Consider the following 15,381-nt stretch of genomic DNA (forward strand, 5'->3'; position numbering starts at 1 on the left):
CGATGATACGGGGTACTGGACCCTGGCACCACGCTGAGGTGGCCGGCATCGCCAGGGTCTTTCTTAAATCATAACACACGGCAACATACTTATTACCCGATAGTTAGAAACGCCAATAGCATTCAAAACAGGTTTTGTTCCTCGAAAATGTGACGTAAGATTTAAAATTTTAAATGATTTCTTGGCCGTTTTGCAAGGTGCGGTGCGCAACAACCGGCTGCAGCAAAACAACTGCAAAAGGCCACATGATATCCTCAGTGCTGGTTGAAAACACCAATGCCATCGCATTCCCCACCACCTACTTATCATCTACGGCAACAACCGCCACACGTAACATACGTGTGCGCATTTTCTATTACCCACTGTGTGCATATACACGAGAATGTGTGTAGGGACCGCGCTTTTTCTTTCGGCTCCAGATTCTGACCTGCATGCACAATACTGCGGTGCCATGACTTGGGTCTTCTGCTTAGAAGCACTGAGGGGATCACAAATTCCCTCCCTCCCCCTTCCTTCCCCATAACCCCTGAAGCCACTAAATGTTTTTTTCGCTAACCCTCAACCGCGCTTTGGGAGCTGGGGGCATTTTGGCTTCACCCACGAACATAACGTTCGGTCCGGGTAGCGGTGATGGTAACGGAGATGCAGGTGCTGACCTGCTTCTTTTTTTTGTCCAGCACCTCTGGCCGCCATGCCTAACTTTATTGAAGTAGGTCTCGTATCGGTCCGATACTTTGGGTGCTCCCGGAGCAATCTAAGTCCTTGAACCCCATTTCCATCTCAACTTTTTCGGTGGAGGATGCACGAGCATGTGAGCTGGGAACCCCTCCCGACGATCTAGTTTCAATTTGTTACGGGTTCCTTTCCACCTCTCACCGCTCATCTACTTTAGGTGCCCAGTTGGACCGGACTCATTGAGACATTTGTGCCACTTCCTTCATCACATTTCACTCTTTCGCTCCTCTATTCGGGAGCCTTCGGGTGACAGGTGTGGAACCCGGATGTTATTGTTAAATGTGTTCCTTTAGCGTCTCTTACGTCAGATCGAACCCATCACAGACATTAGTGAAGGGTTGCTCTAGGGGTGTTGTTGCCACTTCTTATTTTGCAGCTTATTTGCGTGTTCATTTCCCTCCTCTTTTAAGACCTGCCCCGTTGATAGGTAAATTTCCGTACCGAAGCAGCAGCCGCTACTCAGCCAGGGGTCGTGCTGGATAGTCCTCATTCAGTGGTATTTGGCTTACTCGAAATAAGCAATAAACATGTTTGCTATCACAACTGGGGCCCATGTTTAGCTTCCATATGGCTTATTTCTTTCTACACCTTGAGTCAGTTACAATTTCTTGGTAAAGGGTAATCCCAAAAGTTCGTCGTCCTGTCTACATTTCGCTAACACTAGTGACCCTGCAATTCACCGGGCACAACTCAGCAATAATGAAAAAAAAAGGTTGCCACTCAGATAGGAAGCATTGTCAGAAGCACGTGCAGGCTGAATTGTGCCTCTTTATCCTCCACAGCGTCTTGCGTAAATGCCCAAACAAAATGGTTCACTCCATTTTACAGAATTCGCACGGCAACATCCGAAAAAAATTTGAAATATCCCTGAAACATGAAACCTCCACCCCAGCGCCACAGAAGCGAAGGCGAGAGGTACTTTTAAAACGCAAAACAAACTCGAAAAGGGGAAACAGAGCATAAATACTGGGGCATCGGAAGGATACGGAGTTAGTAAAAGGAGATAGAAGAAAGGCGAACATAACTGGTGAAGAGGCTGAAAATAAATTCACAATAGCGCGCATGTAAAATATAATTACAGATGTGCCAAGAAAAGAGACCAGCGGCTGGCAACTTTCGCAGGAAAGCACCCCAGAAACACTTTTAAGGAGGAGAGAGGAATAAAGATCGACCGAAGAAAGGAGAGATGGCGCGAACTCTCTGACAGCAGTTAGTGGACTTTACAGATGCTAACAACAGCACCACCACAACCACTCCTTGATATTCACACATTTTTCTGCGAAAGTGATTCTTTCAACCGCCTTATCAGCCCCCGTTTAAATTTTGACACACACACACACACACACACACACACACACGGAGAACTACAGTGTAACTAGCCAGAATATTATTTTCACCGAGGTACAAATTCTTCAAATTGGGGTAATTTACAGGCAAATTCAAACAGCTGAGTGATATTCCGCATCATGATAGGCTCACCTCTGTCACGACCCGGCACCCTGGAGCTCGCCAGTGTGACTCAAAGGGGAAACAACAACAACGACACTGAACTGCACCCATAAAAGTCAAGGGGGAGGAAATCCAGCTTCCAAGTTCACTTACGCTATTTAAGCATTCTCGATCGGGCAGTTTCACTTTACAGCAATCCCCATCATCACTTTAATCCGTCCGCATTCTCCAAGTTCTTACATCTTCAGACACTTAGCTTTCTCCCAGGTTCTTTAGTCCATGAAATTCATTCTCACGTCTCAAGTTCTCGCAGGACATGTGAGCCAGAACATGTTCCCCCTTCCCCAAAGCTGACTGGCCTTTGAAGCGTGACCACGTGTACAAACCTCCCGCACGCACTGGAAGGCTCAGTTTCATCAAACCAATCATTCGTTACAGCAATAAGCACTCTTTATATGCACCCGCGCAGATTTACAACCAACAGCTTCCATATATTTCCAGTGGATATGGCATCCGTATTACTTTCACACCCATCGCTCCCCAGCCATGCCAAGGTTCTTATTTACCAAAAACAAAAAATAATCATGTATTTTCTGCGTGAGTGTCATTCAGTCACGATTTCTGTGTGTTTCGAAGGTGCACTTCCCTCATCTTAGGCGGTTCAATGTTCTGAAATCCGTTGATATTCAACTCTTTACACGCTATGACTTGCCGTAGTTATGAGTTCTTCCGGTAGCGTTAGGTACGGTTTCTTCACCTCCGAATCCCACTACCATTTCCTCTTCCACATTCAACCCTCTCAGCTTCATTGATTGACTCCTGTGAAACCACTGCAGCACGTGTCTTCCAAGAAACGTTTAACGACATTCTTCTATACGATGCTTCAATGATATTTACGACAGACTGGCGCGCTTGCTGCTCCAATGTTCTTAGAATATGCGCCTACATAATGCAGTTCCAACGCGACATCTTCCCCCATCCCTTCCAGAGGGTGAAGGCCCATGTCCCACACAACATTTTCTCTCTAGGGACGCGCAACATCTTCTTACATACATAAACCAACCTCCTGACAAACAATCGCAAAAAAAGGCGACCCACACCCCCAGAAAAAACAACGAAATGAAAGCTTCTGTACTGGAGCCGCTTTTCTATCAGTGAAGTATTATGTTATCACACTCTGAGTCTTGTTTACGCTGCTGGTAACATCGCCAAATGCAAGCTGTGCAGTACACCAGCTTATTCCAAAAGTTAGCACCCTTTTTGAGCTAAAGAACTTGCGGTCGATCATCCATCATTTCTCTCATTCGAAACGAATGCATCCATCGTTATTATTGCTTTCGTTTTTCGTTGGCTATATTACTGTCTGAGGGAACATCGCCTCCCTCATTTTTTTAAAAAAAAGCATTGCTACCTCACAGGTTTCTCGAGACCGTAAAATCATGTATTCACACGTTCTTCCAACTGAATACGAAAAAAACAACCAGCGCCCGAATTGACGAGCACCACACCACATCCAGCATGTTCTTTTTCAATTGTTTACGCACCATACCTTTCGTAGACTCATGTGCACATACGAAAAGGGGGGAAACACCTTTTTTTCTTCTGGGAGTGCAACACCTGGCGATGATTTCATTGGTTACCACTTAGTAGTGGTAAAATTCGATGCCACGCTTACAAAGGTGAACATTTCCCATTCGGAAGAATGCAACACCGGAAGCGCAGGTTAACAAAATATTTGAAGGTACTGTCCTCTTTGAAGGGGGGGCGGGCGCAACAAACGGAAGAAGCTGAGTGGTCACATTTGGCAATGAATAACTATAAAAGTCAGAAGCGGTGACACTGCGACGAGGGGAAACACGTCCCGACCTGCATTAGATGTGGAAGGTAATGAAAGCAGTCGGTAACCAACAGAATTCCTCCTCCACGGTACAGCAGAGTCCTCACTCCACCCGCCGTATTTGTTGTTCCCCACAGACGCTTCTTCTTTTTCTGTCTTTTTTCAATTTCGAAGGACTTCTTGTGAAACAAACGTAGCCTCCGGTGTGCCCCCATTAAGGGAACCAGCGGTAGCACTTACTCTAGAAGACTGCAGTATTATCAGAACACTGAAACGTACGCGTGTTTCAATGCTTTGAAACTAAAAATATCCCGAACCAGATGAATAGCGGCTCTATTGCTTGTTGGATCAGCCATCGATTTGTTGCCAAATATCTGCACGTTAATTCTCCATCGTCTCGCCTTTTTCTTTTCGCCAAGTCGATGTCGTATTTAATTTCACCTTTGCACCTAAATGCATTTACCACTGGTGAAAGTGCCCGATTGACTAAAGGGGCTTTCTATCTCAGGACTCGGTGTAGATGGCTCCCGTTTACATACCATTTTTCATGTTTCAATTACGTAAACATTGCATGCAATATGTTCCTCTTTCAGCCAGTTCCCAGTTTGCCACTGTCAGGACATGTATGTAAATCATCCAAAGCATTAAGTCGAGAACAGCCCCCTCATGCACCGTCAACGTCGCTAGCGTGGCGAGACCCTTTTACTTCTGTGACCCCCCCTTTTCTATTTACAACGGACAATCAGCCGCTCATCATATTTATATTGATAGCACATTTTAGTACCGTTGCTAGGTTCGTAGGGACATTCTTTGCTTTTCGGTGTACGGTATATACAAACATATATATATATATATATATATATATATATATACACGCACAATACCCAATGTATGTGGACTTTTTTGAGTTCAGTTCATACGGATGACATGCAAAGAGTGGCTTTAATAAGACCTCCCCATGTAACAGCCTTTTAGAATACTGACACTATGGGATGGCTTCGGATAATATCAGCTACGCCGTAGTTGAGCCGCTGCTTCTGCTCCATCAGAAACATGTGAATCCTTCTGATGACGAATTTACACTACCTTGCCGACTTTCCTTCGCCATGAAAAAATTGGCGCATGTGCCCTGAATTTCATAAGCTTCAAAATGACTTAAAAACAATCACCTTTACTAACTAATTTGCCCCTTTCCATGGCTGTGTACGCAACGGTATTCCTCCAGTGTTCCCTCCCCCGAAGAGAATAACCAGATGTCGAACTTGTCGTAGCTTACACGTTCAACAGAATTGGCGCTACTCGCCAGCGTGCAGAGTGCACCTGTGCCTGAGGCAATCGACGGATATTTTCTTCACGTTTTATCTGCGTTTGAAGCTCCATCCACAACCAGCGTCTGTCCAACAAAGTTAGAAAAAAAAAATGCCGATGTACTACCAAACCCTTTCCCCGTTGACTTTTCAGTTTGGAAAAGGAGCCTGACTTTCCTATTTTTTTGATTTTAAGCAGACATACTCATTTTTTCAACAAAAAAACGCCGGTTGGTATTACGAAGTCAATACGACTACCCACTGTATCGAGATCTCACGCTCTTTGGACTGCAGAAAGCGAAGTCAAGCCGCCCACCCACCTTCCTAATCGATATCCTCACCTGTTTTCTCTTCGGCGAGTTGCCGTCACGGAAATGCACCCAGTTCCTCAAGCACCGTACCTTTCTTCGCCCTCACCATTGTTCCCCAATCGGGGGTGGTGCTGGCAGCGACCCTTGCGCATTTTCTGTCCTTTTTTTTCCGCACCGTTGCGCGCCGCCAGCAGTAGACGCTGCCATCGCCCTTTCCTATCAATTCGCTTTAAGAAGAGGTGTTGCAACAACCCCCTTCTATTGGGGGTGGTGGAGGCGATACTGCCGGAACCGCATTCACCCGCAATTCCGCCCGTGATCTTGCGTGTTTTTACCCCTCCTTCCTAACTCAAAGCCCGGTGCGACTTTCCCTCGGCGGATCAGGTGGATCGGTAGAGGAAAAAAATCAACAACAACAAGAAACGCCGCATTTCCGCGCCCGATGCACCCTTTAACCTCCTCATTTCTAAAAAGCGGGCGTCACTGGGGAGCCCTCGTCCGAGTACAGTTGCCTCTCCCCTCGCGTGACGCGTAATGGCGCATCGCATCGTAAACGCACTGACTCAGTGCACTTTATGTCGCATCCGACGGAAGTTAATCGTCAGTCCCACTCAAACTTGTTTCTGTTAGAGGCGAGTGGTTGCGTTGTCATTCGCAATCACGCCACTGGCTTCCCCAGCGCACCGAGGTGGCGCGTGTATCCAGTGCTGCAACATGGCTGATTCGCTGTGCGAGAAAATACGTGGATCGCAGGGGTCTCACTGAGCGGGTGCTGGAAAAGCATGGTAATGCAGTGGAAAAGTGTTAAAACAAGCTTTTGAATAGGGTTTAGAATACTTCGACCTGGTTTTCACATTACCGGGCCCCGGAGGCACTGCGTGTGGAGAAGGGAGTGGGGAAGGATGCAGCAAAAGCGGTTATGTTTTCCGGGATTCCATCGAGCCGCTGGCGCTTTCTCCCCCTTGCAGAGGGATGGAGAGTATGGGTCCAAACAGCGGAGAGCCGCGACTTTCCTTCACAACGCGGCCGTGCTCAAATGAAGGGAAGCGGGATCATCCGTTGGCTGTCGGATATTGTCAGAGACTTCATCCAGGTGCATGGATGCTGGTTGTCTGGAGGAGCTGGCGGATGGGTTTGCCTAAAGGGCTGTTATGTGATTTTTTCCACTCGTTCCGCGGCTCGGCTCTGTCTCGTCCGTTGGAGGTTTCTGTGCCTTAGTATTGGAAGAGCTCGTGTAGCTGTGAGACTATGGAAGGTTATTATTATTATTATTAATTCGGTGGCTTCTCGTTTCACCCGTGTGTGGTGCTGAGGGCGGGAGGGAACACAAGGAGGGTAGGTGGGACAACTCAGTGTGGCCTGCTTTTCCTTTTTTTGAAAAAATTTCTACATTTTCCTCCTTAAAAATTTGAGGGCTGCAGCACTTGGTTCCATTTGCAGGGGCGAGGAAAGAGTGGCACGCACAAAGTTTCGTGACATTTTTTTTTTTTGAAGCGTCGAAGTGCAAAGCAGCGGCTTATACCGTAGGGTAGCGGGGGGGGGAGGGAGAACTACCGGTCATACGTTTTAAAAAGAAAGTTGTAGTGCCCTGTTGCGTTTGCCATTCTGGAGAAAGGGGCAGAAAAGAAAAGAGAAAGGAAGGGGGACGCATATATATTCAGTAAAAGCAAAATACAGTTGACAACAGGAATACAATTCATTTTGCTTTGTTTTTTCCCCATTTGGACGCGAGCGCATTAACATGTGGTTTGTTCCTTGTTGCGGCAGTAGTGATTTGCCAATGAAAGATAGGAACTCAAATTGTATGCTCGAACAGACTAGCCAGTTGAGCGCCAGAATGCTCGATTTACCGGAACACGAATAATAATATTGGATACCTCGAATGGTACGCATTCAAAAAAAAAAAAAAGGAAAACCTAGTCAAACACGCCGATGATTTATCCTATATCAAGTTAACTCTGTTATCGGACCCTTTGTAGCGCAGCCGACCTCCCCGAGCACCCCCTTTTTAGCTTTTACTGTTGATAATTTTTTTGTGTTTTGTTGCTAACGGGAATGTCGCGGTGACTGCTTAATTGTTTATGGTTATTAGAGACCATATTTATTTTTTTCTTGTGATGGATTATGCATTAATGGTTAACATTTTCTAGTAGTAGTGCTGTTTCTGAAGTCCATCCAGTGGAAGCTGCAAATAAAACGTGTGCAGCCACATATGCTCGAAAAAAGAGGAGATAAGAAAAAAGAAAAGAAGACATTTACAGAGCAGTGGTGAAATTATTCAGTCAGCGAAACAGATATAACGTCGCAACATTTCTGCAGTTTTTTCTCTGCTATGCTCATAAAGCTAAATATTATGGTACGTTTTTGTTTAAAGGAAACGGAGAGTTTCTAAGTTATCATATTTTTGTTCAATTGAGAACAACAGCACTCTGAATAGGGAACTGCGACTCCGTACACCCGCATTGCACTCGAAGGAGTTAGGTATATATATATTTGTGATTTTCATAGAAGGTTTGAATGATTTTTGAATTTTGCCAGATATCACCGAGTGTCGGTATTTCTCCCTTTTTGCGGTGCGTGTGACGACATCTACCTACCCGCATTTGAATTAGATGTGCCGAGATATTTTAGTGTCAGGCAACACACGCATAAGGTATCATAAATATATAGGCGGCCATGTGCTAACTGGCCATCGTTTAACTAACGCGTTCCACTGAGTTGTTTGTTGGGGAGCGAAAAAAGAAATCTTTATTTTCGTTTTTTAAAGAGTGACCCGTTTGCACTGCACTTGCGTCCTTCTTCGTTTAACTGGAATAGAGAGAACACATGAAACAGCGGTTAACAGTTGATTATATCCGGACACTTCCCCCTCGAGTGACGACAGTCTGATGCTGATGGGTTATAACTTCGTATATGATCCATTCGAGTCTGCAATATTATGTTTGGGGCCGTGTAGAGAAAATTTATATAGATGCATATATTTGAGGTTAGTAGGAATGAGTGAAGCATGTTTGTTTTCCCTCTTTAGGAAACAAATATTGGGTGCCATTGTCTCCAACAACTGCAACACATGCATACACACTGGTGGATATGTTCCATATGTAAGAGCACCGTAAGTGAAAGATAGCGGTACGTACAAGAATATATGCGGTGAAACAACTGTAGTTGCGAGAATCAGGTTACAATTTCCCTATCAGTCCAACACGAGAGGAATTCGACTTATTTAGTGTGTGAAGAATAAACTTTGTTTCTTTGCTTGTTGCTTCTGAACCTAGCCGTTGGCATACTGAGTTATGGCTTTTGCATGAATATGCTTTTTGTTTTTAATGTTTTTGACTCGAACTTTATTTTTATATTTATGTTCTTTATTTCCATAGCTTCGTTACTTATTTTACAAAATCTATAAATTGAAGGAAACCAAATACAAACTGTTTAGGTGATATAGGCATATATATTTAGTGTTTATTTTTTTTAAAAATTCACGTTGAATGGTAGGCAACACCTGATAGTTAGTATATTTGGTGAGGGCACGGCTGATACAAATAACTAAGCTGAAACCTCAGCTTCCACGACGGAAAAATATTTTCGTTCGCAACTTCGTCACGGTGATCTAGATATTGCGGCCCATATGTCTGGCAAGCACTTCCCTACGGTCGTATGAAGGATTTGGAATAGTTTGATATGCCGTGGGGGTGGTATGGACAGCAATCGTGGAAAAGTTTTACAGGTTCGGCCTGTTTTGCTGACAAAACATTTGCGGATATAATGTTTTTGCGCGTATGTTATCCACGGGATATAGAAGCCACTGGAGTTCGTGCGACCAAATGAACTCTAATTTACTGTGAAAGCACAAAGCAAATAGAAAGAGATCATCCAGTGGATATTATTCGTGCTTGCGTAAACTGTATTCTTTTTATATATTGTGTATAAGGGGCAAGCTCTGGTAAAGTGGAGACAACTTGAAGTGTTTTTTTAATATCTTTCGTTTTTATTGTTGGTTATGTACCAAGAGAAACATTTAACTTTTTTTTTTTGCACGTCTACGAGTGGTGTTGATATCATACCGGTGAATCAAAGAAAAATACAGGCAGACACTTCTATTTCTACGCTCACGCTATATTACTCTCTTTCTTTCCATTAGAAAGGTCGACTCATAGTCGAAATTTTTTTTTTGAAGCTATGTCCGTAGTTCTAGATGTTGTGACGAGCGACAATTACGAACCTTCAGAAACCGAGCTTCTGGAGTACGGGAAATGGCTTGGTATGGACCTTCCTACCGATAAGCCATTCCTTTGGATTGCGAGGGAAGGACTGAAGGCTCCTCTGCCAGAGCATTGGAAGGCATGCCGAAGCGAAAAGGGTGAACTCTATTACTTTAACTTCAAAACTGGTGAGAGTATTTGGGATCATCCATTGGATGAACACTTTAGGGAGTTACTACGGAGCGAGAAGATAAATCCTAGTCCTAAAAGCATCGCAAATGGCGCCAAAAAACCAGGGCCTGCACTTGTTTCGCCAGCAAAAAATCTTAGCGAGAGGAGCTCAAATCAAGAAGAGAGAACTTCATCGTTAGGAAGCAAAACAAAGTTGCAGGCGCTTAAAACATTGAAGCAAAAGCGGGAGCTTCCAGAAGAACTTCGGATTGATTTTAAGGGTGGAAGTAATCCAAGCTCGGGTTCTACTGAAAGAAGTCGCACAGCACAGAGGTTGAAAGGCGTATTATCGGCCGCGGGTTCATCTGGTCCCAAAATACCTCCTTTATCCCAGACACAGGAAAACGTAATTCCTCCCACTATTTCAGGGGAAAAGGCTCTCATCAGCAAGCCTTTTGCCGTGAAGAAAGCGCCGCAGAGCGAAGATTCCGATCCTCTTTCTTGCGGACCAACAGGTGTGTCAGAGGCAAAGACAGGCGCTCCAGCGAACCAAACAGAAGGAGACATTGGACAAGAATACCAAAATCGAATAAAATTCCTGAAAGAGGACTTAGAGAACAAATTCAACAAAGAAAAAGAAATGCTGGAGAAGCAGTATGCATCTGAAACAGAGCAAGTAATTAATGAATTTATTGCCCGATCTGAGACCGAGAAGAAGAAGCACCAACTTCTAGAGGAAAAGCACAATCGGGAATATTCTGAAGCAAAGTTGCGTTGGAAAGCTGAAATAGAGGCCTTAAATGAGCAAAAAACAAAAGAGATTGAGGAGATAAAGAAAATGGACACACGTCTGTTGGATGCAATGAAACAGTGCACAGAAGAGGCAGACAAATGCGTTTCAGATTTTATCAGTACGTATGAGGATGCCCGTAACGCTTTAACTAGAGCACTGCAGGGCACTCGCGAGACACATTTGACTCTAGTTGAACCATCGCTTTCCATGCTAATAGATCGTGCGCAGCAGTCATACGACAAGGCCATAAAAGATTTAGGTGCCTGTTACGCCTCTGAGAGTGAAAACATCAAACTCAAATTTGCTGCGAATATCGTGGTGGCTGAAAGAGACGCTAAGGCTGCTGTAGAGGAAATAATGAGGCAGAAGGAAAACCGCATCTCATTCATTTCAGAGAACACAAGGCCCACCGCCGTCATCGGCAAAAATCGTACGGAAACGCGAGGCACCCAGTGTGAATGGGATGATCTAGAAGATATTCAAAATAAACACACATATGCAGAGGGAACGAGTACTGTTTCGTGCAACCATAACGCAGATACCATACAATCGGTTAAGGAGATACTTGGCGATGCGGTTGCAACATTGAGGGGCACAAGGGATGAGGAACTCAACGAATTGAAGGTTCACTTGAGGGAGTTTGCGGAGGAGGAATTGAGGACCATATTTGACAAAATCAGTCAAGGGCGACAACCTGTGTCCTGTGCCACCATCGTTGACACCAGGGACGACATGAACGTGCTGCAGCATGTAAGACCAGAACCTGTGAAAGACGAAGGAAATGCTCAAAAAGATTCCCATGCTCCTCCCGTCGAGATTTTGCGAAAGGAGGATCTCGCCACCGCAGTGTCGGAAGCTTTCGAACGGATATTCGTTAATACGCCTTCATTTCCTTTCGGTGCCAATAAGGAAAGCACGCATGTGGAGGAGCCTGACACTCCGGATGAATGCAGAACACCATCTGTATTGGGCATGAATGCAGTAGGATTGGATCAGCAGGTGCGCGGCTTCCCCATTTCCATCCAAGACCAAAGGTCTCTGTTGGAAAGTGAGATAAAGCGCGTTGCTGACATGAGAAGAATTATTGAGAGCCAGCGGACCAAACTAGAGAAACGTCGTACACACCTTCATACCACCAGGCACCGCTGGAAGCAGGACGTGGTGATAGCCAAGAAAGAAGGTGTGAAGGCGTCTTCGCATCAAGGGCAACTACTTAACAAAGTTCGTCACGTATTAGACGGTCATATAAAGAAGTTCGAATATGACGAAGCAGTTTTAAGGGGTAGTGAGGAATGGCTTTTAATGAAGGAGAGAAGCATCCACAAGATGGAGCACCGGATTAGAGATGCAGAAAGGAGAATGGTGTCTAGCGGGGGTGCTGGTAGCCCAGACACTTGCGTCACAACTGGCCATTGTCTAAAATGCTTGGGGGTGGGGGATGATTGTTCCCTTGTGAGCCACAATGTAAGGCCGAGGGACACTTTAATAATAGCTTACACTCAGACACTCAATAGAATTGTGCGACGTTTGGAGAGGGTTGCGGCTGTTATGCACCACCCGGGGAGAAGACGTCGTTTTCCTACTTCCTACGTGGGTAAATCGGCTCATTAAGGTTGTTCGGTGAGAGCGGGCGGAGGATCTCGGGTGGAGTATACTTTCGTGGGCGCATACGTCTGCACATGCACGCACACACGCACACACATACACACACACACACACTTGTGATTATTTTTTTTAAACTTTGTTTTTCTTTGAAACCCTAACCCACTCTAATCAACACGTATCGTTCCAACGTTGTGTTACTACTATTTCCTCGAAAAAGGGGTATCAGCGGTTGTTTCCCCTCAGAGGAACTAGAACAGTAAGGGCGACGCTGACGGAGAAAGAGTAAAAGCGGGACATGTAGTGATATCATAGAGTTTTTTTTCCATAAGAGATTGAAGGAGGGCAGCTGTGGCACTTTTGTTTCCACAGTCTTACGGTGAGAGGAAGGCACTTATTCCAGGTAGTACCCCGTAGACATTCGAAATGGGTCACGCGGAGATGTTTCCTAAATTGCATGGGCTCTCTGCATTCTCTGCCCCGAGAATTGCCATCTTTTTTTTTTTTCATTCTCCAGTAACCTCATATAGTCGATGTGGTCTCAGTGTGCCCTTATTTTTCTTCTCCTACTGGAGAAATCCACTTTTTATGTTTATTTTTTTGCTTATTTATTCGAATGCTACTGCTCCGAAACATGCCCCACGGCAGCTCTGCGTGGTTTAAGTCACTAACGGGATGAAAGACACTTACTTGGTTTGTACCGCCGATGCACTCCCAAGACTCTTTTTCTTGCCCTTTTTGTTTCTATTAAAATCTTAGCGAACATCTGAACGAAAAAGGGGAGCAAGAGGAAGTAAAAGACAACGAAGCAAGAAACAAAAGGGAAATGGGTGTTGGTTTTCAGAGTAAAAAACTACAAAACTTTTGTCACAGCGGAGCTGGCGAGATGTGTGCACTAGAGAATTGTATTCCCCGTTGGGGAAGCTTTCCGTGTAACGCCCCAGGGTTAACGCCAGTTTACGAACTGTCCAGTTTCGAGAACGTTGAATTGCCTTTGATTTTTCAAAAGTCAAATATCGGTGATTTATTGGCTTCAACTTCTGACTCAGTGGGGCAGCTTAATGGGTTTCAGGCTCGACATTCGAATACCGAGGGAATAAAGTCCCAAGTCAGTTACACCTCAGTTGCGCTGTCAACCACGAACCGGGAAAATTTGTTTGGATGGGTTGATTGTGCAGCGCTGCCACTCTGTAGTTCATCCACGGCGGGTGCCAGTATTCTACTTGTGACGTTACTGACCCGTGAAAGCCGTGGTAAATCCTGTATGTGCATTTTAGATGACTTGGTTTGTCAGCTGTCCAACGGCCCCTTTAATTGGGGCTGCGGTGGAGATTGCCATGACCTTATTTCAATTTCCCTTCCGTCAGAGCCACGCAATCACGCAGCTTGCCCGATTATCTTGCCCATTGCAAAACTGTCAAGGAAAGAGATTTGGTTAAGGGAAGCTGCGCCTAAAATGGATGTGGAAACAATTATTTACGAAGGAGACAACCAACAGCATTTAGTGGACGACGTCGCCAACGGGACCAATGCTGGCAGCTGCGCAGTAATGGAAGCGGGTTGCCGACCCGAGACGGCACTTGGGCCTGAGAATGTGAAGTATGGAGATAATGAATCTGTTACTCAGTGTGAGGTAACTGTTGACATAACCCCAAGTACGGAACCGTCTGCGCGTTGTTTGCATTTCTCCGAGTGCACAACACCCGTTTCGTCCAACAGGTCCTTCATGGAGCCCATCCCACTGAGTAATATGGAATCAAAGGCGCTGCGGTGCCGCAAGTTTGATGGTACGTCATATGAAGTTCTGCGCCGCCGTGCACACAGTGACGCCTTGTCGCTTATTTTGAAAAAGTACAGCGAACACTTGGAGCGTGTGTCGCAGACAAGCGGAAGACGTGGGCTTGACGCGCATTGTTAGTTATCCTGTCGCTTTCACCATTTACACGCGCTTTGTGTTGGCTGTTTCATGTTTCTTCAATGCATTGCACGATACAGTGAATACGATACCAGCTAAATAGACAGTTTTCTTTTCTTTTTGCTAGTTAAGAGCGTTCTTCTAACGAGTTTGCATTTTCCAGAGCCGTGCGTTTGTTTCTTGCCATACTATTGCTCTCATTGCTATTTGGGTATCCGTTATTTGCAACTTTAACCAACCAGCATCTGCCGGTTGGGCTTGCTTTCCTTCCTTTATTTCCTTCAGTGGCCAACGTTACCACACCCATTATGACTTGCTGGTGTTGCGGAAACGGCGGATCCAAGAACTTCGTGTTTGCGCGTGAATCTATCGATTATTCCACGTTCGCTTTTCCCACCTTCCTCTTTGTTTTTTTTTTCCCTCTCAGAGAGGTTTCGTTCCGCCTCCGACTATTCGTGCACCAACAGGAGAGAGTCGCTCTTGTTCTTGTTTATGTTTTATCGCCGTTGTTTCTACCTTTTCCTTTCCTTTTCCTCGCGCTGAAAGCAGAACAGTTGCATATAACTTGCACACCTTTTCTGTTTCGCCTGCTTGATGGAAGGATCGGGAGAGGAGGAGATGTTGTTTCCATGCGTATTAATGCCTGAGCTTTAGAGCCACATTCAAACGATGATGGGGTTAATGAAAGGCATCGGAGAGAAGTGAGAGAAACTGCAGAAACCCGCAAGAGGGGTAAGGGAAACAAACAAACAAACAAAAAAGGTGAAATAAGAACAAATTCATTGCAAGAGGGGCGGCAAGGAAGGAAACGGAGTGCGTGTGCGATTCTTTTTTTTCTCTTTTTTCCTCTTCTCCCTTCCCATGTCGTTAATTTTTTTTTTTCGAAATCAAGGGCGCTGCGGCTCCTTCCGTATTTGGTGCCTTATGACCACAATTAAACCACCAGTAACGGGCAAAGCAATCGGTATTATCCGCAGTTTCTTTTGATTTTCCTTCCTTTTCGTTGTTTCCTCCGACGGAATAAATAAATGATAATAATTGGCTTTTCCCTTTTTTTTT

At 45.1% G+C, this 15,381-nt stretch overlaps 8 protein-coding genes across 8 annotated transcripts; all 8 read left to right on the top strand.

Moving 5' to 3' along the window:
* Positions 1 to 1,434: 1,434 nt before the first annotated feature.
* Positions 1,435 to 1,698, top strand: TEOVI_000225200 (uncharacterized protein; the record flags this gene model as incomplete). Its single annotated transcript, XM_067225350.1, has 1 exon — positions 1,435 to 1,698. The coding sequence occupies one exon, from the start codon at positions 1,435 to 1,437 to the stop codon at positions 1,696 to 1,698; it is 264 nt and encodes an 87-aa protein (XP_067081451.1).
* Positions 1,699 to 3,120: 1,422 nt separating this feature from the next.
* On the top strand, positions 3,121 to 3,342 carry TEOVI_000225300 (uncharacterized protein; the record flags this gene model as incomplete). Its single annotated transcript, XM_067225351.1, has 1 exon — positions 3,121 to 3,342. One exon carries the CDS (start codon positions 3,121 to 3,123, stop codon positions 3,340 to 3,342), a length of 222 nt encoding a protein of 73 aa, XP_067081452.1.
* Positions 3,343 to 4,341: 999 nt separating this feature from the next.
* On the top strand, positions 4,342 to 4,947 carry TEOVI_000225400 (uncharacterized protein; the record flags this gene model as incomplete). Its single annotated transcript, XM_067225352.1, has 1 exon — positions 4,342 to 4,947. The coding sequence occupies one exon, from the start codon at positions 4,342 to 4,344 to the stop codon at positions 4,945 to 4,947; it is 606 nt and encodes a 201-aa protein (XP_067081453.1).
* Positions 4,948 to 5,702: 755 nt separating this feature from the next.
* Positions 5,703 to 5,987, top strand: TEOVI_000225500 (uncharacterized protein; the record flags this gene model as incomplete). The annotated part of the gene is made up of 1 exon (XM_067225353.1): positions 5,703 to 5,987. One exon carries the CDS (start codon positions 5,703 to 5,705, stop codon positions 5,985 to 5,987), a length of 285 nt encoding a protein of 94 aa, XP_067081454.1.
* A 571-nt stretch (positions 5,988 to 6,558) lies between these two features.
* On the top strand, positions 6,559 to 6,951 carry TEOVI_000225600 (uncharacterized protein; the record flags this gene model as incomplete). Its single annotated transcript, XM_067225354.1, has 1 exon — positions 6,559 to 6,951. One exon carries the CDS (start codon positions 6,559 to 6,561, stop codon positions 6,949 to 6,951), a length of 393 nt encoding a protein of 130 aa, XP_067081455.1.
* A 2,867-nt stretch (positions 6,952 to 9,818) lies between these two features.
* On the top strand, positions 9,819 to 12,416 carry TEOVI_000225700 (WW domain containing protein, putative; the record flags this gene model as incomplete). Its single annotated transcript, XM_067225355.1, has 1 exon — positions 9,819 to 12,416. The coding sequence occupies one exon, from the start codon at positions 9,819 to 9,821 to the stop codon at positions 12,414 to 12,416; it is 2,598 nt and encodes an 865-aa protein (XP_067081456.1).
* Positions 12,417 to 13,233: 817 nt separating this feature from the next.
* Positions 13,234 to 14,325, top strand: TEOVI_000225800 (uncharacterized protein; the record flags this gene model as incomplete). Its single annotated transcript, XM_067225356.1, has 1 exon — positions 13,234 to 14,325. The coding sequence occupies one exon, from the start codon at positions 13,234 to 13,236 to the stop codon at positions 14,323 to 14,325; it is 1,092 nt and encodes a 363-aa protein (XP_067081457.1).
* Positions 14,326 to 14,630: 305 nt separating this feature from the next.
* On the top strand, positions 14,631 to 14,969 carry TEOVI_000225900 (uncharacterized protein; the record flags this gene model as incomplete). The annotated part of the gene is made up of 1 exon (XM_067225357.1): positions 14,631 to 14,969. One exon carries the CDS (start codon positions 14,631 to 14,633, stop codon positions 14,967 to 14,969), a length of 339 nt encoding a protein of 112 aa, XP_067081458.1.
* Between the last annotated feature and the right edge of the window lie 412 nt (positions 14,970 to 15,381).

Source organism: Trypanosoma equiperdum, assembly GCF_001457755.1.
Source record: "Trypanosoma equiperdum strain OVI genome assembly, contig: ctg_532, whole genome shotgun sequence".
NCBI lineage: Eukaryota > Euglenozoa > Kinetoplastea > Trypanosomatida > Trypanosomatidae > Trypanosoma > Trypanosoma equiperdum.